Genomic DNA, 22740 nt, shown 5'->3' on the forward strand with positions numbered 1-22740 from the left:
TTTATGCTAATCCCTGTCCGGGAAACCACCCCTATGTGTCATTTCGTGTTTATTTTGTGTTCAAAGAAATTAAAGGGACAACACAAGATGTGTTAAAACAACACAAAGTGCATTGTTCCAAAAATAACACAGAGATGTGTTAAGGACAACACATTAGATGTGTTAGACACAAGATGTGTCATTTTAACACATTCGTTTTAAGAGTGTACCTATCTTTTTTCAGTGCGTGCACTTTTAATTTTTGTAAAGCGACTCGTGAATGTGTTAGCATTTAGCCTAGCCCCATTCATTCCTATGGATCCAACCAGGGATGAATTTAGAAGCCACCAAACACTTCCATGTTTTCTCTATTTAAAGATTGTTACACGAGTAGTTACAGGAGTAAGTATGGTGGCACAAAATAAAACTTTTGTTTGGATCCTAAGAAATGAATGGGGATAGGCTAAATGCTTAATTAATTAAGGGATGTAGTTGATGTAAGAACATAGTAAAATATTGAAAAACATTTTCCTTTAAGTGTTACCAATTGAAGTAAGTTTTTAGGTGAATCCAACTTTTGGTTTTTACAGTGCAAAATGTACCTCTGAGGTACTATATGAACTCTTTAGGTGCAAAACTGTACTTTTTGAAAGGGTACCACCCCAGTGACTGCAGGTGTACATATGTTGACCATTTTTATGACAGTGTAGTGAAATTTAAAGAGCTGTGTGAACTTTATTTTCTATTTAAATATTGTAGAATTTGTGTTTCACAAAAAGAAAAAATGTGCTTTGGAAAGACATAAAAGAAAATAAAGCAAAAAAAAATCTTCTTATTATTTGAATGTTAATGAAATATCCTTAATTTTTTATTATTTCAAAATGTAGACTCAAGTTTTTGTGATTTTAGAAAACAATTAATTAAATCATTAAGTCATTGAAACATTAGTAAACTATTCTAATAACAAATAAAATAGCTGAAAGCAGACAAGTTGTTAAATTTTATTGTTCCGTTTGTATAATCATATTTAAAGCTACACTGGCGCCACTTTAGATAAAGCAAATGCCCCGGAAGGTATCACATCCTCTTTTGAAAAACCATGTTAACGCATGACAAATGACATCAGCCGCATTTATGGTGTGTGGTGTGAACTGTTGACGTCCTATTTAGACACATAGGCAGTTTCATCTCAGACTTAAATGTCCAATATTCGATTAAAAAAAGACATTGCATAAACACAATTGTTTAAAAGTGCTGACAAGTGATTGAAATGAAACTTTTCTCTCAAATGAGATGCTGCTGAATTTAAATGTACTCCCCATGCATTATTGAATGTGTCATAATGAAACAACAGTCCAGTCAGAAGTCATGCTTTAGTAACCATGTGTATTTCTATCACAAGGACTTTGATTTAAAAGAGCACAATATATACTCTTAACTTAAATATATTAAAACACATTGAGAGGGAGTGTGGTAAATATTTCACACAGATTTAGTGAACACTTTCTGATTAATAGTTTGTTAGATGTCAGGTGCATTCCAAACAATTCACAAATATTGCATCTTAATCTACAAAACTTTCTGACTGAATGTTTACTAGTAGGATATCTTTCAGTGGGGAAAAAAATTACTTTTGAACATTGATTACTCACCAACCAAAGGAATTATATCAGATGATCTGCATATGCATGAAACAATGATATCCCTTCATTCTAAGTTTTCCAAGGAAGCCTTTAGATTACTCATGAGTAATTTTGTAAGTGTATGGGGAATGATACAGGGGTTTTCGCTAAAGGAACTGTGTTTAACGTTGACATGTTGAACACATCGCAAGAGTGTGCACATTTCCAAGCCCGTCCATACAAGAGGTCAAGATCTGTTTGGTTAAAATGACGCCATTAACCTCCGCTGCCCCTGTTTTCTGCCAGGGCTTGGGGTTGTGTGTTTAATGCCATCAGCCAATCAGCAGTCATGATGTCATTTCAAGTGTTACGAATTTTCTGGCTGCAATACTGAGCATCTATAAAATGGCAGATTTCAGATTGTGTAATTTCAATGGTCATGGGCCATCAAGCACTATATCCGAATGCTAGTTATTAGCTTTCTTCATGTATAGTAGGCCTACTTGGATGGATGAAGTCAAAGTCAGCAGATGTATTGAGGAGCCCATTTAAATATGGCCATTAATGGAGAAACATAGTTTACTACCATAATAGCGCAGCTATGGTATCCATTAGCATTGAGTTCTTATGTTCTTTAAATTTCACCGAATGTCAAATAAAGACATTTGCTTTAGTCCTACTTTTTTATTCTCAGTAGCTATATTTATTTTTTTATACACTGTAACAGGAAGACATGAAAACAGTGACACCTGCCCACATGAGTGATATTTGAGAGTGGAACACACACACTTATGTGCGCACAAACTGATGGTGATGGTGTTAAGATTAGCACTGCTATATTGTTTGTCACACTTTAACTACATATAGGTTGGTAAATTTAGCAAAGCTGGTTCTAGCTATCAGTCATGTGAATTGTAAAGTGACACATTTGCCAGTGTATGGCATTTAACTGTACATTGCATTTAACCCATACAGTGAGTGGTGAACACATGCACTGGAAGTCGTGAACACGCGCACAGCCAGAGCAGTGGGTGTGTACCCCTACAGCATCCGGGGAGCAATGGGGGACAGGTGCCTGCTTAAGATAGTCAACCATTAGGCCACGATTATCATCCTGGGTTAACTATGTGGATTCCTGCATTCCTGTGAATTCCTCACTAATATAGTATAATGCTTATATTTTGCTAATATGTGACTAGGGCTGGGTAGTATGCTGGTATATTCCGTTATCGTGAAATACAATTTCAGATGTAGGCCTAACAGATTTTTCTATTCTGTTAATTCTGCGAAATGTAAATGGGCGTGGCCAACTCAGCACTCCCGCATGTTAGACTGAGTGTGAAACATGTAGAATAATCCACTGCCAGGGAATCCACCTGGGGTCCCTCTCTCACTCGCTCGCTCTCTATGCTCATGCAGCAGAGGTCTCTCAACCCTTACGAAAATTAACCATGTTTTTTTGTGGTAAAAGTCAGTTGTGGCCGGTGACACTTTTTTTGAGGCCACACGATGCAAAGTTCGTCACAACGTGTATGTAGCCCGTCATGTGTGTGGTTCCGTTTTTTAAAAAATGTGTTCTGTGCGTCGAGAGATCCTGTGTGCGTCACGTGTCTTGTCAAAATAAGTGCCGTCTGCGGATGCGTCTAAAGGGTTTATGATAAAAGAGACGCTCGCGTTTGCCAGATACTCGCATAATCTCATGCGTAATCAAAGTTTACTGTTAAGGGAGTGTCGTGAGTGTATTTTGTGAACGTGAGCGTCTCTTTTATCATAAATGTTTTTGACGCATGTGCAGCAGGCTTCTAAATGTGATGTGATGCACATGGTTTACATGACGCACAAACACATATTTTGAAAACATGAGCAACACACATGACACTCCGAACACTTATTTTGAATTTGCGCCTCACGAAAGAGCAGTCATTAGCCGCCACTGGTAAAAGTGTAGTAACCATGGATTTTTGGTGTATTGATTACTATTAGCAAGACCATGGTTTTAAAAAAGTAACCATGGTGTAACTGTATTATAACCATGGTTAATTTTCGTAAGAGGAGGCGCGCACAAGGAGCTGCATTATAGAAAGCACTTCTCGCACATAATGCTAATAGTTGTAACGTTTTCTGAACTTTAAGCAAGACAAAACTTGCATTTATATAAGTGACACATGTGCTGCTGGAGCAATGTAGTGCACCATTTACTTATAGTACAAACATCTTTGATTAGAAAGAAAGAGACGCAACGGTTAAGGTATCATAGAAAGTGAAGAGCAAAAAAACTTAAAACAGACTCCATGGTTATCACCTCATAGCCAGTGTTGGTGGTAACGCATTACAAGTAACTTGCATTACGTAATAATATTACTTTTCTGAAGTAACCAGTAAAGTAACGCATTACTTTATAAATGTACACATTAATATTTGGGTTACTTTTTTTAAAAAGTAATGCAAGTTACTTTTCAATTTAATTAATTTAATTTAAAAATAAAATAATGTACTGAATTAAACTGAACATATTAAAGTTGGATTACGCACTCTGTGCGCCTGAGCGGGAACAGTTTGAGTCAGAAATGAAGATAGCAGGCCAGAGCTTGACATTTTTGCGATCATAAAAAACACCTGCAAGGCCTGAAAGAGATCAAGCCTCAGCAAAGTAAGAAAAAGTAACGCAAAAGTAACTAAGTAACGCAATTAGTTACTTTTTGGGGAGTAACTTAATATTGTAATGCATTACGTTTAAAAGTATCTTTCCCCAACACTGCTCATAGCACCTGTCATATTTATAATATCTATATCTAGAGATCTGTCTCTCATACAGGTATTTATCCTGTCTGTATGTTTGTGCATTTATTCTCATTTTACATATTGCCTATTTTTGTGTGTACTTAACATAAATGCAATGCATACTATATCTTCAATAGTCGATAAAATTAATAACGAAATTAAAAACAAAATTCTGTCTATTAAGATTAATCTGTTGTTGATTTCTGGGAATTTTTTTACTCTAACTTGCCCATATTTTAAAATTGTGGTGAGCATTTACTTAAAAGCTATAGGGAGTGGCAAATTTCTACAAATGTTTATATTCCAAAAACAATACAAACTGAAAAACATATATAATGTGAAATAAACTGTTACCATGAAATAAAATGACCTTTGGTCATTCCGCCCACCCTTTAGGGTGAACTTTTTTGAAGATCTTGTTAAGGACAAATAGGTTACGCATAGGGCAATTTCGACTGTGGCCATTTAAAGAAAGTTTAAAGAAACCAAAATGTCAGCGTATCACTTCTGCTTTCGGTACCATTTCGGTTGTGACTATGACATCACTCATACTAAGAGGCATGTGCAGACCGAGTTTAATTCTCTCACATTCAACCACTGCATTTTTTATCACGAGACCGGTAAAATAGCAATACACATGTCTGCTTGCTTACGTCACTTATGTAATTTAATTGTTCATATGCTTATGTTAGTAGAGCCTTCTCTAGTTTTAAACCTGAGAAATGTGTTTTCATAAACAGTATATGTTTGTACATTTTTCTTTTATACTGTAACATGAAGGTAACACAACTTGAAAATCAGAAATAAATATACAAACGCTGTCATTGGGGCGAACCCTTTGAAAAAGTACACCTTTGTATTCAGTGAGTTTATTAGTACCTCAAAGCTACATATTGATAGCAAATGTATACATATCTGTACCTAAAAGCAGCAAAGTTCGTTCTTCCTTGTTTCTCTTTCCTGTGGAATTTTTACAGATAAACAGAAAGTGCACAGTGAAAGTTTTGTATTACACATCATTATGATTAAAAGTCTTTCGTGGAAAACAATTGTTATTGAAATGTAGCTTTCTTAGATGTGTTTATTAGCATACTGGAGCTTATATCAGGTTATCAGGCTTTTCTGGGTTCCCGAAAATGTGACCCTGTCTAAAGTCCCAATATGTAATTATAAGATTTGAAGCATCAGTTTGATTTCACATTTGATTTCAATGGTCTTAGTCAATATTAAATATATCAAGGTTATATTTTCACAGAATGTTCTTTACGTTATAAAACAGTAAATCACAAAAAATACTTCAGATTTGGTTTGGCTAGCATCTGGCTAGCATATAAATATGAATAATCCAACACACACTTTGAATCAAAGAGGGATTTTTTAATAAAAACCAAATGCGCTATAAAGAGCTGACATACAGAAAGCTCTTCCCTTGAGTACATGGCTTGCAGCAAGCAGCATTCCTCAAGAATTCAAGGAAAACAAAAACAAGTATATAGTATTGAAAACAATATATAGGTAACAGTAAGATCAGCAATGAGAGTGAGAACTGGTGAAGCGTCTGGTTTTCAACTGCATGCATTTTAACTACAGCTCTCCCTGTTTAATTCCTGACCTTTGACCCCTGATGTTATTTATTTATTTGTTTTTTTAAGGATGGCAGTTCACAACTATTTACTTTTGAATAATAAACCCTTACAATAGCAACATTGTTTAAGCTTAGATACAAAATATTACCACTACTCCTAGTTGACCTAAAATTGCCCCCTAACATCCCTATAAAGGTTTTTACAAGTTGTAATTGTTATGGCATAGCCCAGGTGGGTGTCCGGATGTGGGACTGATTTCGGACTCCAACCATATGACCACACGAGTGACTGGTTGAAATAAGGCTAATGCTACGTTCACACCAGCCGCGGTAGAGGCGTCAAGCACGAGTGATTTTAAAGCAACACTAAAGAGTTTTTTTACCTTAAAATAAAGTTTTGCAGCCCTCTATCGGCCAAAACCGCACTAAAGAAGTTTCCAACTGTCGGGTCGCGGTCCTGTAGTTCGAGTGAAAACTACAAAAACTTGCTTTACGGCAGACCTACAATCCAATCAGAGCCAGATATGCTGCAGTATTTACGACCGCGGTAATGGACAATTCCGCTTTTAACCATAGGGGGAGCAAAGAGTAAGGATGCACCGACACGGAAACCCTGGGCGACACCGATAACCGATAACTCTTTATATTTGGGGGCGACAACCGACACACATATATATATATATCGGTTATCGGCCCCCAAATACAAAGAGTTATCGGTATCGCCCAAAATCTCCACATCGGTGCATCCCCACTCCTGCACCGATATATATGCCGATAAATATTCATATTAATTTCACAATGAAAAACTCCCCGACCGCGGACATCTTGTCTTTGCGCTAGACTAGCATACTCTTCTTAAGCCCGCAACATGTGTCATCTTCGTGCTATGTCACAGAAAGCACCAATCAAAACTCCACATGGCCAGCAATGAGCAAGTGAAGTGGTTCAACAAACCAAAATAATCCATCATTTATCGGCTTTCATTTATCGGCCTAATTTTGCTATCAGACGGATAAACGATAATATTAAAAATAAGCAGTTATCGGCCGATAACGATATGTTGGCCGATATATCGTGCATCCCTAGCAAAGAGCAAAAACTCTTTAGTGTTGCTTTAATGTTAAGTCAATGTGAAGAGGCGTTGACGCACGTCTGGAGGTCTCGTGGGACAAATAAGGCGTTTAGCGCAGCACGGTAGACACGATTCTGCCTTGTTCGCGCGAATGGCAAACACGCAAGTTGAAAAATGTGAACTTTGGCTTAAAAAATTGCCGCGTTAACCAATCAGGAGCTTGCTCAAGTAGTGACGTGATTACAGGAAGCGAGCGGAGTCGCAGAAGCCCCTCCCATGAAGCGAATTTCCGTGTGAATGTCTCGATGACTAGAATTTCACGCGCGAATGAAGCGAGCAAACTTAAAATGTTCAGGACGCGATTTTGACGCCTATAATGCGGCTGGTGTGAATCGACAGTAATGCTACGTACACACCAAACGCGGGGGAATCGCGTTACTCGCTCTAGATTACTCACGGGATTGAACTTCGTGTCATGCAAAATTTTCGCTCGAATTGTATATTTTCAACTTGGGCGAAGACGCGTTTGAGGCGAATAGTGCGTGTTTTCGTGGCAAACGCGCCATCCATATCGTGTCATTCGCATCGCCCCACGCGAGGACGCATCTGATCGCGTCTTTGCATTGACTTTGTATGTAATCTACTCACGCAAACCGTTGAACTCGCGTCTGGTGTAAACCTACAGTAAGGATGTTTATTAGCATGCTGATTGGCCAGTCAGTCTGCAGGTGAAACAGGGCGGAGCTCTACGCTAGGCTGCTGTAAACCTCTAACACAGCAAAAGCAGATAAATGCGTTATGGGAAATGTAGTCATTTGTAAAAAGCACATAATTTCAAATCTACGAACAATAGTAATAATGATAATAATAATAATAATATCAACTTATATCAAGAGAAATATAGACAGTATAAAAGCAATAAGGAGAGATCCTCTATGGGTTTAACCGGGGTAGTTTAGATCAGCCATTTTTGGTACTGTTGCCTGAAATCGATAAGCGTGTAAACATTTTCAGGGGACGACCATTTTGACTAAAATATGTAAACAGTCAACACTGCGACTCTGTCCGGCACCATATACTGTAATGGAGCCAAAGCAATACTGGAAAAGGGAAGTGTTGTGTCTCTGTATGTGTGTGTGAGGGGTGTGTTAACTTTTGGGGATTTCATGTCAAACATGCAGGCCATGACAAACATGGCAGTGCATCGAGAAAACATGCATCCAAACATCCATAGGGTTAAATTCCCATCAACTGCTCAGCATTCCAGTCATATGCAACGATAACACCATCCGTGAGATTTCCAGGCTTGGTCGTCATTCACAATCGTTTAAGATCAACTTAGTATTGGCTGAGGTTGCACAACAAAACCTCATTTTACATCAGTATATAAACTCCCTAAAAAGATGACACGAGGTCATAGAAACCTTAGAAAGACGTTAGAAAAGAAAGACACTTTTGCTGAGGTCTTTTGAAGAATGCTGTCCTCTAAACTCTAAAGAACATAAAAGTCAATGCCTTTTTTTCATACTGTGTGACAGGACGACCAGCCCCATGCAACAACCGGGTCATGGCACCAGAAAATCTCTTCCGCCCTTCGCAGGCCCAGAGGAAAGCATCGGATGTGCAAAGGTGAGTCTTTCGATTTGTTCATCAGATGTAAACACACGGACGGTTTAGGGGTGGATGGAGGGTGAGACTGTGCCCGTATCCATGGCGACAACAGAACGTGTGTCCGTGTTACTTGAGAACCACAGTCAGAAATTCGGTGCTCTCAGCCGATTGGTGATTTCTTTCCTTTTCGTCATCCCGGCCTGTCCTCAATCCATCTCATCAATGGTTTTACACCACCATCTCTATCACTCGGCCCTCATCTGACATCTGGAGACAAATGCCTTCTGCTTTTATGCTCCACTCTCTCTCTCTCTTGCTCTCTATCTCTCCGTGGCATTGATTTTTGTGAAAATTATGGCTGGATTCTAGCTCTCCTCTTCTCCGGTCGACACTACCAGTCTCGCAGCCACTGAGAGGTGGTCGGTCAATCCAGCAAGCTGAGTAATGAAGCTGAACTCCTCTATGTCCTGTTGAAGGTTATAGATCAAAACTATTAGTAACAGAACAGAAAGAATTTATACATCTTCCGGTGACGGTAGTTTATTTCTCCATGAATGATTGTGCGAGTGGGTGAAATGCTGTTACTGGTTTAATTAACATGCTATTCTAACACTGATCCATGTGATGGCACTGCATAGCTAAATATATAAAGTATTATACCTAAATATTGAGGTATCTAGGTATTGTGTACATACCGATAATTCACATTCTGTGCACAAAAAAATGTTGGTTCAACTTAAAAAAGCAAGCTACCTGGTTGACTTAAATCCAGATAATTTACTCACCACCATGTCATCCAAAATGTTGATGTCTTTCTTTGTTCAGTTGAGCAGAAATTATGTTTTTTGAGGAAAACATTGCAGGATTTTTCTCATTTTAATGGACTTTAATAGAGCCCAACACTTAACTCAATACTTAACTCAACACTTAACAGTTTCAAAGGTCTATAAACGATCCCAAACGAGGCATAATGGTCTTATCTAGCAAACGATTGTCATTTTTGACGGGAAAGATGGAGAATATGCTCTTTTAGACCACGACTTTTTGTCTGGGTCCGGTCCAGCGCGACCTAACGTAAATGCGTAGTGACGTAGGGAGGTCACGTGTTACATATATAAAACGCACATTTGCGGACCATTTTAAACAATAAACTGACACAAAGACATTAATTAGTATCAGTTGACATACAACAACGTAGGAACAGTCCTCTTTATCAAAACTTGTAAACACTGGGGCGGAGTCCTCTGTGACCTCTTGACGTCATGACGTATTGTGTGGGGTCATGCTTGCGCATCACGACCGGATCTAGATGAGAAGTTGTGGTTTAAAAGTGGATATTTTTTATTTTTCTTGTCAAAAATGACAATCGTTTCGCTAGATAAGACCCTTATGCCTCGTTTGGGATCGTTTAGAGTCCTTTGAAACTGTTGAGTGTTGAGTTGGGTATTGAATGTTGGGCTCTATTGAAGTCCATTGGAATGGGAAAAGTCCTGCAATGTTTTCCTCAAAAAAACATAATTTCTTCTCGACTGAACAAAGAAAGACATCAACATTTTGGATGACATGGTGGTGAGTAAATTATCTGGATTTTTCTTTTAAGAAAGTGTAATATTCCTTTAAGATTTTGAGTTTATTCAACTCAAAAATATCATATATATAAACTTTTTGGAGTTTACTAATATATATTTTTTTAAGTTGAATCAACTCAAAATCTTAAGACAAACAGGCAACCTGCTTTTTTTAAGTTTAACCAACTACATTTTTACAGTGTATATACTACAGTACTACTAAAGGAAATTGAATACTAGAATAGTAGGGTAGTAAGCCATTTAGTTCAATCTCATAACTTATTTACGATGTTTTTGTTGAAACACAACTCAAGTGTTTAGTCGTATCTTCATTAGGAACTTGATATGGGAAGCTGTTATCTGTTATCACAACTCACCACTTTCCAGTCCTGCTGCAGGCCTTCCTCTTTATAGAGAATGTAGTCGATTCTCCTGCCGTTGCCCTTCAGGGGGATTTTACGACCCTTCTGGCTGGGACAGTGATTCTTGCTCGCCGGGAAAACCAAGTACTCTTTTCTCCCTTCTTCGTTCTCCATTACCCTGTCGGATAAATGTATTATAACCGAGTGTGTTTAGCATAACCTGTGTATATGCGTATAACCTGTATATGCGTGTTTATATTCATGTAACTTACTTCTGAAGACTCTCTGGCGAGCTGACTTCTTCGTCATATAACCCGCTTGTGTCCAGCAGTGTACCTGTACAAACACAGACAATGTATGGGTTATACACAGTGTCAAGGGTACATAAGTGGCACTGGCTCACATAGTTTGACGGCTGAAGAGAGGCAAACTATATTTATGGAAAAGCAGAAGAAATCATGCATAAATTATAATAATTTCCTTAAAGGGATAGTTCACCCAAAAATGAAAATAATGTCATTAATGACTCAACCTCATGTCGTTCCAAACTTGTAAGACCTCTGTTTATCTTCGGAGCACAGTTTAAGATGTTTTATATTTAGTCTGAGAGCTTGTTGACCCTTCATTGAAGGTCTGCGTGGGATATACTGTCCATGTCCAGAAAGGTAATAAAAACATCATCATCAAAGTAGTCCATGTGACATCAGTGGGTCAGTTAGAATGTGTTAAAGCATAGAAAATACATTTTTGTCCAAAAATAACAAAAATTAAGACTTTATTCAGCATTGTCTTCTCTTCCGCGTCTATTGTGAAGCGCATGCACGAGACCAAAGTCACGCAACTGCAGTGACGCGGATGACGTGCCATCCTTAGACATGTTTGCAAAGTTTTTTCTTTTCAAACTTACAGCGCATTTCCCTCAGACTGTAAACAAAGCCCCGGCGCACAAAAAAACAGCTGGGGCGCACCAGATAACACGTCAGCTGCATCGTACGTCATCTGTGTCACTGAAGTCACGTGACTTTAGTCTCGCGTATGCGCTTCACAACAGACACGGAAGAGAAGACAATGCTGAATAAAGTCGTAATTTTTGTTATTTTTGGACAAAAATGTATTTTTGATGCTTCAACACATTCTATCCGACCCACCGATGCCACATGGACTACTTTGATGATGTTTGATGATTACCTTTCTGGACATGTACAGTATACTGTATGTAGATTTTGAATGAAGGGCCAACAAGCTCTCGGACTAAATCTAAAACATCTTAAACTGTGTTCTCAAGATGAACGGAGGTCTTACGAGTTTGGAACGACATGAGGGTGAGTCATTAATGACATTATTTTCATTTTTGGGTGAACTACTGTATCCATTTAATAATAATCGCTCAAATATGCATCATTCAGAAAAAAATAACTATTTATGTAGAAATAGTTTTTAAACCATGCGAATGTTAACATTCAAGCCATTTTAAACAATTTGAGTGCAAGAACATGTTAAAGCTGTACAGACGCACACACATGCTCAAATGGACATCATAAGCGCAAGCTCGTTTAAAAAGCACACAAACACCGAATCTTGATCCGCTTGACAGGACACATACACCCAAAATGATCTCGAGATACCACAGTCTTGGCATCTATTCTTATAAAAAAACAATCAGTTATGTCTTAAAATGAACGCAAACAATTCAGAAAGAAATCAGATGGGTGTGTCAGTATGGATCCGTGCTCGTTCGGTCTTAAAGTGGCAGTACGCTCAAATCTGCTTATGTTTGTGTTAATTCATGTTAATCAAACTACAGAAAGCAAAAGGAAAATCACTTCTGTAGCTTTGAAAATATTAATTATGATTAATTTATAGAATGAAGAAGACAGTGTTATTATTAAAGGAATAGTCCATTTTCTTAAAAGAAAAATCCAGATAATTTACTCACCACCATGTCACCCAAAATGTTGATGTCTTTCTTTTTTCATACGAGAAGAAATTATTTTTTGAGGAAAACATTGCAGGATTTCTCCCACTCTAATGGACTCCAATAGACACCAACAATTAACACCAAACTCAACACTCAACAGCTTTTTTCAACGGACCTTCAAAGGACCACAAACAATCCCAAACGAGGCACAAGGGTCTTATCTAGCGAAACGATTGTCATTTTTGACAAGAAAAATAAAAAATATGCTCTTTTAAACCACAACTTCTCGTCTAGATCCAGTTGTGATGCGCCAGCGTGACCCCACGCAATACGTCATGACGTCAAGAGGTCACAGAGGACGAACGCGAAACTCCGCCCCAGTGTTTACAAGTGTGTTGAAAGATGGTCCGCAAATGTGCGTTTTATATGTAACACATGACCTCCCTACGTCACTACGCATTTACGTTAGGTCACGCTGGACCGGACCTAGACGAAAAGTTGTGGTTTAAAAGAGGATATATTTTTTTTGTCAAAAATGACAATCGTTTTGCTAGATAAGACACTTATGCCTCGTTTGAGATCATTTATAGTCCTTTGAAACTCCATTGAAAAAACTGTTAAGTGTTGAGTTAAGTATTAAATGCTGGGCTCCATTAATGTCCATTAAAATGAGAAAAATCCTGCAATGTTTTCCTCAAAAAACACAACTTCTCTTCGACTGAACAAAGAAAGACATCAACACCCCGGATGACATGGTGGTGAGCAAACTATCTGGATTTTTCTTTTAAGAAAATGGAATATTCCTTTAATGTAACATATCTGGCCTCGCCACTGGTTATACCGTGGCCTTTAAATATATTTGACTACTCAAGTCAGGCATAAATGTGACCCCGGACCACAAAACCAGTCATAAGGGTCAATTGCTTGAATTTTTTGGGATTTATATTTATATATAGCTTTTTGTGGATGTATGGTTTGTTAATCTAAATATTAAGCCAAGTTAAGTCCTTAGCAACACATATTACTGATGATAAAGACATTTTTTTATATATTTACGGTAGGAAATTGACAAAATATCTTAATGGAACATGACCATCACTTAATATCCTAATGATTTTTGGCATAAAATCAATAATTTTGATTCATACAATGTATATTGTTGGTTATTGCTACAAATATACCCACGCTACTTATGATTGGTTTTGTGGTCCAGGATCGCAAATATGCATGTTTCATTCCATTAAATAACAAAATATATAAACTAGAGGCATTTTTTGTGTTAGATTGTTTTATGAGGTTAATGTTTTACCATGTTTGCAACACTTTACAATTGTATTTGTTCGCGTTAGTTAGAGGCACCAAGATGTCAACCATCTCTCATAAAATTTCAGATCACAGTTTTGCCCTTTGAACAACCATACTTAAAAAAGAAGCGTCTGTCAGTATTCATTATTTAATAGGCTGTTAAATCAGTCATGTACAAGATATCTTTCACCAATCAAAGTCTCTTAATAGTCGTCTCTGGAGACTAAACCGAGCGGGGACACCCAGAGTATCACACACCATTAAAAGAGCTCAAGGGAAATGTCTATGAGTCAACCTGGAGTTCTGCTATACAGTAGCTATATATATAACCGTAATAAGTTTCTAAGGTTCTCCCCCGGCTCTTTTCTGTGTTATTAATGCTTGGCTGATTCCAGAATGCAGATCAGTTCTTCCAGTACTTTCCAGAGGGCGATATACTGATGAAGGTGATCTTTCTAACTGATTTACTTTTATTAATCACTGTTGAATTATGTGATTTTCCAAAAATTTAATTACGGGAATATCACATTTGTGCCATCTTCGGGCACTATTAATATTAAAACATGGTTCATGACAACATAATTCATGCCAAAATCAGTCATCAGTCCATCCTTGTTTAACCTCTTTTTACATGTATGCATTTGGCAGACACTTTTATCCAAAGCAACTTACAGTTTATTACAAGATATACATTTTATTAGTATGTGTGTTCCTGGGATCGAACTCATGACCTTTTGGGCTTGTAATGCAATGACCTACCATTGCAATCCGTAAATTTCTTTGGTTAAATCAGTTTTTGAGAAATACTATGAGCACGATTCAAAGCAGTGAGCTTATAATAATAGTTTATTCATGTTTCATGGATGGCAGCTTTAAAGGTCCAGTGTCCAAGTCTCAGTCCACAGCTCACCCCCGCCCCCTTTTTAATACCATAGTGAAGCTACGGTAGCCGCCACAGGACAAACTTATCATTATTCAAGACAGTCCTTCCAGAAAAACGCGATTATGCATGATTCAATGCATAATCAGCCAAAGTACGAATATTTATGCGGGGCCGTATTTTAAAACTAAATTGCAGAGTTCTTTGCGCAAAATATGCGGGGCTCGCATGATTTCATAATCCCCGCATTTTCGTTGCAAAGTCATATAAATCTTCACACAAGTGTAGCCATGTCCCCTGTTGCCATGGGACTGTTATGAAGTGACGTAATTAGACAAAGTGAACATCATTGAAAAGCAAATCCCGTAATTTTTGCAAGTTACCACAATTTCATCGCATAAAATTGCATAAATATCTCGCATATTCCATCGCATTTTTTAAGAAAAGGTGCCATAAGATCAAGGATTTTTGCACGCAACAATTACAAAAAACTCAATCAACTCGACAACGTAGTGATAAAACGCGATCTATAGAGCAGTTTGTCCGTTTAGGGCTACTGTAGACATATGGCGACGCTGAATGGTGACCTCCATGTAAGGGGACCCGCGGTGCATGTAGGTAAAAACGGCTTATTTTAAGGTAATAAAAACAATACAGTTCATTAAGTAAAGTCTTTTTACGATACTGATAATATAGTTATGTATATTATATTGCATTTCTGTCAAAATATCTTTCTAAAAGTTACACAGTGCACCTTTAACCTATAAAATAAAGTATGGACTTTCACATAATTTCTCATTTCAGTTTGGGATTCAACATGTTTGTATTAACAATCCTGCCTGTATAGCAGTGCTTCTCAATTATTTTCTGTCACGCCCCCAGCCCCCCCCCCCCCCCCCTAGGAAGAGGTAAACATTTCGCGCCCCCCCCAACTCTCCGCCGCGACTGTAAATAGTATAATTTGTCTATAAAATTACACATCTGCAAAACATTGTATCCTTATTAACATCGAGAAAACACAAAAAGAAAACACAAAAAAAGAAATATCGATCAACTTACAACAAAGAATAACTTTATTAACATTGTTTTTTAGTCTGTAACAGAAAAGACTTAAAATGCATCAATTTGCCTGAAATAAAAAAATCAATCCTTATTTAATGTATAATATTTTTTGACCATTTGATACTGAAAAATTAAATATAATCAATAAATAATAATAAAAAACACAAGTGGCTTATTAGCGTGATTGGGGTGTAATGTCTTTAAAAATCACTTCCTGAAAAAGTATTTTCCCTGGGGTCTCGCACCCCCCCCCCCTGGTGTCGCTTCGAGCCCCCCTTGGGGGTCCCGCCCCACTATTTGAGAAGCACTGCTGTATAGTAATATGAGTAATTGCAGAAACATTCCGTAATCTTCCTCTTAAATACTGTAACTAAAGCTAAATTTGTCATTGCCTGGTGCACCATTATGGATTTTACCAAGGTTTTTCCTGGGTAAAATAACCATTGCTTAAATAAACACTGATGTAGCATCATCCTGCATGATCCTCAGCTTTAATCATTTTATATCTACATTTAATTCTTAAAATGAATTCTAATGCTACTGATGTTTCAATCTTGTTCGTATTAGTACGTGAAATCTAAAACATATTAATAACTCAAGATCTCAGATGCAAAAGCCTTGAAGTGCATCTGACATGTTTTCTTGTAAATGTGCACTTTTTTATCAGGCTCTTAATGGATTTTGCCAACAAAATGGTATTTCTGAATGGACTCAGGCCAAGAGTATTTTGTTAATATCTCATTTTGAGAGGCTTTTGCATCCAAGTTCCTCAACTGTAACTTGACGGCTTGAAAATCTTGTTCTTGGAAAAGAAGCATTTCATTTTTCTAGAGGTTAGTTACAAAAGTTGTCTCCTTGATCTTTACAGGCAGCGAGTTTCACTCTCACAGGACTTGTTGGGAACCTCAGAGGACAGCGTAAAAAAAGGGTATGCTATAAAAGAGAAGTGGAACACACCCCACTAAAATCTAAAGTATCATTAAAAACCTTCACACTCTTAGATCTATTTTAGATGTGGGGTGGGGACGAGCTTTTCTCCGGTGGTCCCCCGCCAGCTCAACTAGTGCACCATCTGTGTGCGACCACGGCCATGTGCCATCTAATTTATCTGTGAGATGAAGGCCTCTTCAAACTTTCACAGAAATTGAGACAACTTGATGCGATGCTATAAGAGACATTCCTGAATTTTTTTTACTTTTGAGATGTCTGGAAAAGTAATGGGATCTGGGTACTTAGCTTTAAGAGGGCAAAACATTAATGCACTGAATTTGAAGGTCTCTGTTTTAAATTTAAAACCCATATAACCTGAAACTTTTTTGTTATAAATAAAGTAAAGCAGTGCATAGGCTTATAATCTGACTGATATTTCTGTATTTTTTTTTTACATTTACACATCTGGCAGATGATTTTATCCAACGTGTGCATTATAAAGTATACATTGTTTTTATCAGTATGTGTGTGTTTTCAGGGTTTGAACTCATGACCTTTTGCGCTGCTAATGCAATGCTCTACCACTGAACTATACACCAGCACTGTATACATTAAAGGTGCATTGCGTAGAAGGATCTCTTGACAGAAATGCGATATAATATACATAACTATATTATCAGTGGTGTATAAAGACCTTAAAGGCGGGGTGCATGATTTTTGAAAAACACTTTGGGAGTTGGGACGAGTACCAAAACACACTTGTAGCCAATCAGCAGTAAGGGGCGTGTCTACTAACCCACATCGTTGCCTGGGTTGTGTATGTGTGGGGCGGGTCTTTCAAGAGAAGGTCCGGATTCTATTGGGGTAGGGGCGTGTTTGTTTAGGTGATTTCAAATGTCAACTTTGGCTTTCAGAGATCATGTTATATAATAAACTGTATTGTTTTTATTACCTTGGAATGAACCGCATTTATCTACATACACCGTGTGTCTCCATACATGGAGGTCGCCGTCGTGTTTCTAAAGTAGCCCTAAATGGACAAACTGCGCTACAGAGTGTGTTTTGTCAATATGTTGTCTTATGCTGGGTTCAGACCAGCCGCGGTAAAGGCGTTTACACGCGTCTGGAGGTCTCGCAGCACAAATGAGACGTTTATCGCGGTGCGCTTCACGCGATTCCGCCTCATTCGCGCATCTACTTCGCGCGAATGGCGCGAATTGAGGGTTGCTGCGGTAAACCCGCGAGTTAAAAAATGTGAACTTTGGCGGAAAAACGTGCCGTGTTAACCAATCAGGAGCTTGCTTTAGTAGTGATGTAATTACAGGAAGCGGAGTCACAGAAGCCCCTCCCATGACACGAATTTCCGCGTAAATGTCTTGATAACTAGAATTTCACGTGCACCTTTCACGCGCGAATGAAGCGAGTAAACTCAAAATGTTTAAGCAGCAAACTAGATGCGTTAGACGCGAATTTGACACCTTAAATGCAGCTGGTGTGAACCCATGGTTAGACGACGACGTGTTTGTCCTGCAACGGCTACCATAGCTTCTCTATGCATTTCAAAAGGGAGGGGTGAGCTGTGGGCTGAGCCGTGGATTGCAATTCACATTTTCACCACTAGATGCGCTAAAAATCTACACAGTGGACCTTTAAGTGGTATGGCTTAAAGCAACACTATGTAGTTTTTTACCTTTAAATAATGTCTCTAAAATTATTTCAGTGATAGAACAACTTTTAACTGGACAAATTGTACTGTTGCTGCAACCTGAGCAGCCTCCTAGCTGCTACAAGCACACTCTGAAAGTGGCGGTGGAGGGTAGAGCACACAGCCGCACCCCTCCCCCTGCCTGCAGAAGAGTGTCTGATTCCAGGCACTGTTGCGCTTTTCAACCACATGGGGGAGCTGTAAGTCATTTTTACATGGAAACTACATAGTGTTGCTTTAAAGTCAATTTTTAACTGTTTAAAATTATTTAGCTATTTATATTCTAAATATGTTATGCACAAAGCGATTGTAAAATTAAGAAACTACATGAAGCATTTGTACTTTTACATTTTGTTACACCACAGGACCGTTTGAAACTAATCAAAACTATTTGAACTGAAACAAAAATAGGATTTAAAATAATGGACATGCAATGATAAAATATACATCTTTATCAACTTGTATACTTTCTGTTTGGTGTTGAACTCACCTAGGGCCCATGGTTTGTCCTCTCCGGGGCCGAGGCGACATGGGTCTTTATACTGAGTGAAGAGTGAATGCTGTTGTTCCAGCTTATCTTCTGATAAAGAGAAAGAAAAAGAGAAACAGTACTGAAAGAAAGATACAGACTGTTTAAAGGAAAGGATTACATTGCCTCCTTCTGGTCAGACACAAAGCTAATTTATTGTTTTCCCTTTCAGCTGATCTAACTTTACATTTACAAGCAAGACTATTTTACGTGACAACATAAAAATTAGACTTTTTTCATGTTTAATTGCTATAATTGGGTCTCCAGTGCTTCTATCAACCTAGAAAATGTGAGAAAGAGCAACCCAGTAACTTTGGTTTACCAAAACTTTCTATGCAAGCATGTGAAAAAATAGCTCCCTGAAATTTGGGTCATCTTGTGATGTCAGAAAGGGATAATACCGCCCCTTAATCTGCATTATCCAACCACAGCACTGCCATTTAGTGCAGAGATCAGCTCATTTGCATTTAAAAGGACACACCCAAAACGCACATTTTTGCTCACACCTACAAAGTGACAATTTTAACATGCTATAATAAATTGATATTAAGATGATATTTTGAGCTAAAACTTTACATGCGTACTCTGGGGACACCAAATATTTATTTTACATCTTAAAAAAGTCCTGTCAAATGTCCCCTTTAAAGCTCTAAAATCTGATTGGATGAGCCACAAAATCAATGCTATATTAATAAATCAACCATTTGTTTATAAAATAAAAGAATAAAAAATTACAGTTAGCTAAAAAGTGTCAACATAATATCATAATCAAAATGATGATATGATGAAATCTATTAACAACAACAACAACAGTAATAAAAGTAGTTATTTAATAAACAGTGATGTCACATTTCGTCTGTTGTCGTTAGATAACATCAGTCTGATGTAATCTGTTTATCTCGTTGGTGGTAAAGTATTACAAAGCACTGATGTTTGTCAAGAGCAGATGCTGTTACCTGAGGAGCAGTTGTCAAAGTTCAGGTCTCCGAGTATGACGTCAAAGGCCACCTGATCTTCCAGACCCTTCTCCTCATCTGCAGACCCTGAGGTGGCTCTTCTGAACTCCGAGCCCCACTCCAGCAACATATCTAACTGCTCACATCGCACAGACGAATCACCTGAGGGAGACATTTACACAAATAGTACTTACAGAGAACCGAAGTCGAATAAAATGTCCGAATTTCATTTTATTTGATAAAGAGCACACTGATGGTATAGTGTAGCACACATCAGGTAGTTTAATATCCGTTAATGAAACGGCGTCTGGGCGAGGCGTCTACAGTTTATCATATTCTCAAGACTCATTCGGAGGTAGATGTGGAGAATTAATGACGATCTGTGACATTTTCCTTTCTGCCTGAGTCATATTTAATGTCGCTTTTAATCACATTTAATATCTAATTTGTTTCTTCAAGACAGCGTTGTAATGAAACAGAGAAAAAAGTATTACATTTATGCCTTTGGGTGGACTGTTATCCAAAGTGACTTACCATTTTATGCGTGTTCCCTGGAATCGAACCCATAATGTTTATGATGCTAATGCAATACTGTGCAGGTTTTCAATATGCAGAGATTTTAATACGACCTGTAACATTTCTCACTAAACTGTACAACACTTGATCGCCCTTTTAAGGTTTATTTTGCATCTTATTTATAATATTTTCTTATTTCAAGTCAACAATTTTCTTGTTTAACTCACAAGTATAAAAAAATCTCAACTATAGACGGTTTCAGCAGTAACAACATAAATAAGCGGCTGTTGTGGTCCGCACGGAACTTCCGGTAAACTCCGCTAAGAATAAATAACAACACAGTTCTTTAAACGTAGTTTATTTATATAACAAGCAAAAAACAACACATAGATTACATAGGAAACCAAAACATTTGTTATTTTCGACGAGGCATTTATTCAAGAGATCAGTTTAGCAACTAATCAGACCATTAAAAAAACGAAACCGGAAGTAAAGTTCGGATTCAGACGTGTAACGTGTCAGCGCACGTGCGTCCGATGAAACTGTCTAAAGACTTCATATTTGCCTTCTACTACTAAAATCCATTGATAGAAAAACATAAACGTTGGCATGAAAGGGAAGTAGCGATTGTCTTATTTTCTCCGTCGTGACGTATATTTTAGTGAAAGGGCTTCTGCAAGTAGCAACATGAACCAACTTCAAATGATCTAATCAGCTCTTAAAGGAATATTCCATTTTCTTAAAAGTAAAATCCAGATAATTTACTCACCACCATGTCATCCAAAATGTTGATGTCTTTCTTTATTCAGTCGAGAAGAAATTATGTTTGTTGAGGAAAACATTGTAGGATTTTTCTCATTTTAATGGACTTTAATAGACACCAACAATTAACACTTAACTCAACACGTAACAGTTTTTTTCAATGGAGTTTCAAAGGACTATAAAGAATCCCAAACGAGGCATAAGGGTCTTATCTAGCAAAACGATTGTCAGTCTTGACAAGAAAAAATTCTTGTGCATTCTGTCAGTGATGATGTTGGAATGTGATGGTTGTTTCAAAATATTACTACAGTTAACAATAGTAAATGCTATGGTATTTACTAAAGTTTTCATGTATGAATGTTTTACTCCCCACTCCCACCTTCTTACCTCTCAGATGGTCTTTGTTTTAATACTCTTTCATTTATATGTTTTCTTTATTGTTCTGGTTTATATCGAAAGGGCTGAACAGAAGACGAAGTTCTTGAATTTTTAAAGGCATGCAGGTGTCAAGAGATCACATACTGCCACCTACTGTCAGTGTGCATTTATAACTCTCATCTTCTGTTTTACATCATTTTACAAATAACTGATTAAAGACTTCTTTACCCTGTTACCTCGCTGCAGCGTTAACAGAACGGGTATTGATTGCAACCTTTTGATCTCATGCATATTAATGTAAACAAAATGGCAGCCTCCAGGTGAAAAGATTTTAAACTATAACACTGTACTGTTTATAATTTCACATTCATATAGCCAACGCAGTGTTAATCTATTTACATCATACATTTGTTCATAGTCGGGGTTAGGCATGGGCCATTATGAGATTTTGGCAGTATGATAACCTTAAGCAAAAATACCACGGTTTCGCTATATTGCGGTTTTGCCATTGCACTAAAATGTGTTTTTTTCAGACGTATACGAACAACAACACTATATTTTATTTTTAAGCAACATACAACATGTATGCTGTGTGAAAATAAAGCCTTTAAATTATAATTTTCTTTCAAAAAAAATATTTTTGTAATTTATATTAAATGTAAAATACATGACTTAATGATTTATTTAATTTTGTGTAAACCCAGCTCATACCTTTCAAACGGTATTACAGAAAATGTAAGTGGTTTTGAAACCTCGACTGTTTAAAACCTCGGTATACCTTGAAACCGATAACCGGCCCATGCCTAGTCGGGGTACACTTTAAGGGGGCGTGTACACCAAGACGTTAACCTCTGTGGCCAGCGTATGTTTTTATTTTATTTCTTTCCAAACGAAGTGCCGCCCATTTTTAAAAACGCCAGCCTCTGCCTCAGCATATTTTTACGCCCAGCAAGGTGCAAGAGTTGAACATTTTTCAACTTTGGGTAAAACAACCAGCTTGTCAATAGCTGGGTTCCCATCCCCACAATTTTATGCACAGGTATCGCATAAGAAATGAGTGATGGACATGCCAAATAACAAAAAAAAAGGTTTTGCAAGTGAGGTGGTTTTTTGAATTTTGCGATAAAGAGTAAATGCAAAAAATGGGAGATGGAATCGCATTTGCCGAAAAAATTCTAACAGAGTGAAAATTAAACCCATGTTACTGACTGTTCACACC

At 37.6% G+C, this 22740-nt stretch overlaps 2 protein-coding genes across 6 annotated transcripts in view; one reads left to right on the forward strand and one right to left on the reverse strand.

Annotated features, from left to right (window-relative positions):
* Nucleotides 1–5744: 5744 nt before the first annotated feature.
* Nucleotides 5745–22740, reverse strand: part of smpd3 (sphingomyelin phosphodiesterase 3) — a 62877-nt gene continuing 45881 nt past the window's right edge. For all 4 annotated transcript variants that reach the window (XM_055191788.2, XM_055191783.2, XM_055191786.2 and 1 more), the window contains exons 4-8: nt 19866–20027; nt 18871–18960; nt 10853–10916; nt 10596–10758; nt 5745–9117 (exon numbers count right to left, since the gene is read on the reverse strand). In XM_055191788.2, the coding sequence (XP_055047763.2) occupies nt 9016–9117; nt 10596–10758; nt 10853–10916; nt 18871–18960; nt 19866–20027 (581 nt within the window). In that variant the 3' untranslated portion in view covers nt 5745–9015. The remainder of the gene's footprint in view (nt 9118–10595; nt 10759–10852; nt 10917–18870; nt 18961–19865; nt 20028–22740) is intronic.
* The window catches only part of LOC129433245 (uncharacterized), a 71459-nt gene continuing 57272 nt past the window's right edge, over nt 8554–22740 (forward strand). Inside the window, exon 1 of one of the 2 annotated variants that reach the window (XM_055191793.2) lies at nt 8554–8668. In XM_055191793.2, the coding sequence (XP_055047768.2) occupies nt 8591–8668 (78 nt within the window). In that variant the 5' untranslated portion in view covers nt 8554–8590. The remainder of the gene's footprint in view (nt 8669–22740) is intronic. The other variant, XM_055191790.2, reaches the window with a different exon arrangement.

Source organism: Misgurnus anguillicaudatus, chromosome 6, assembly GCF_027580225.2.
Source record: "Misgurnus anguillicaudatus chromosome 6, ASM2758022v2, whole genome shotgun sequence".
Taxonomy (NCBI): Eukaryota; Metazoa; Chordata; class Actinopteri; order Cypriniformes; family Cobitidae; genus Misgurnus; species Misgurnus anguillicaudatus.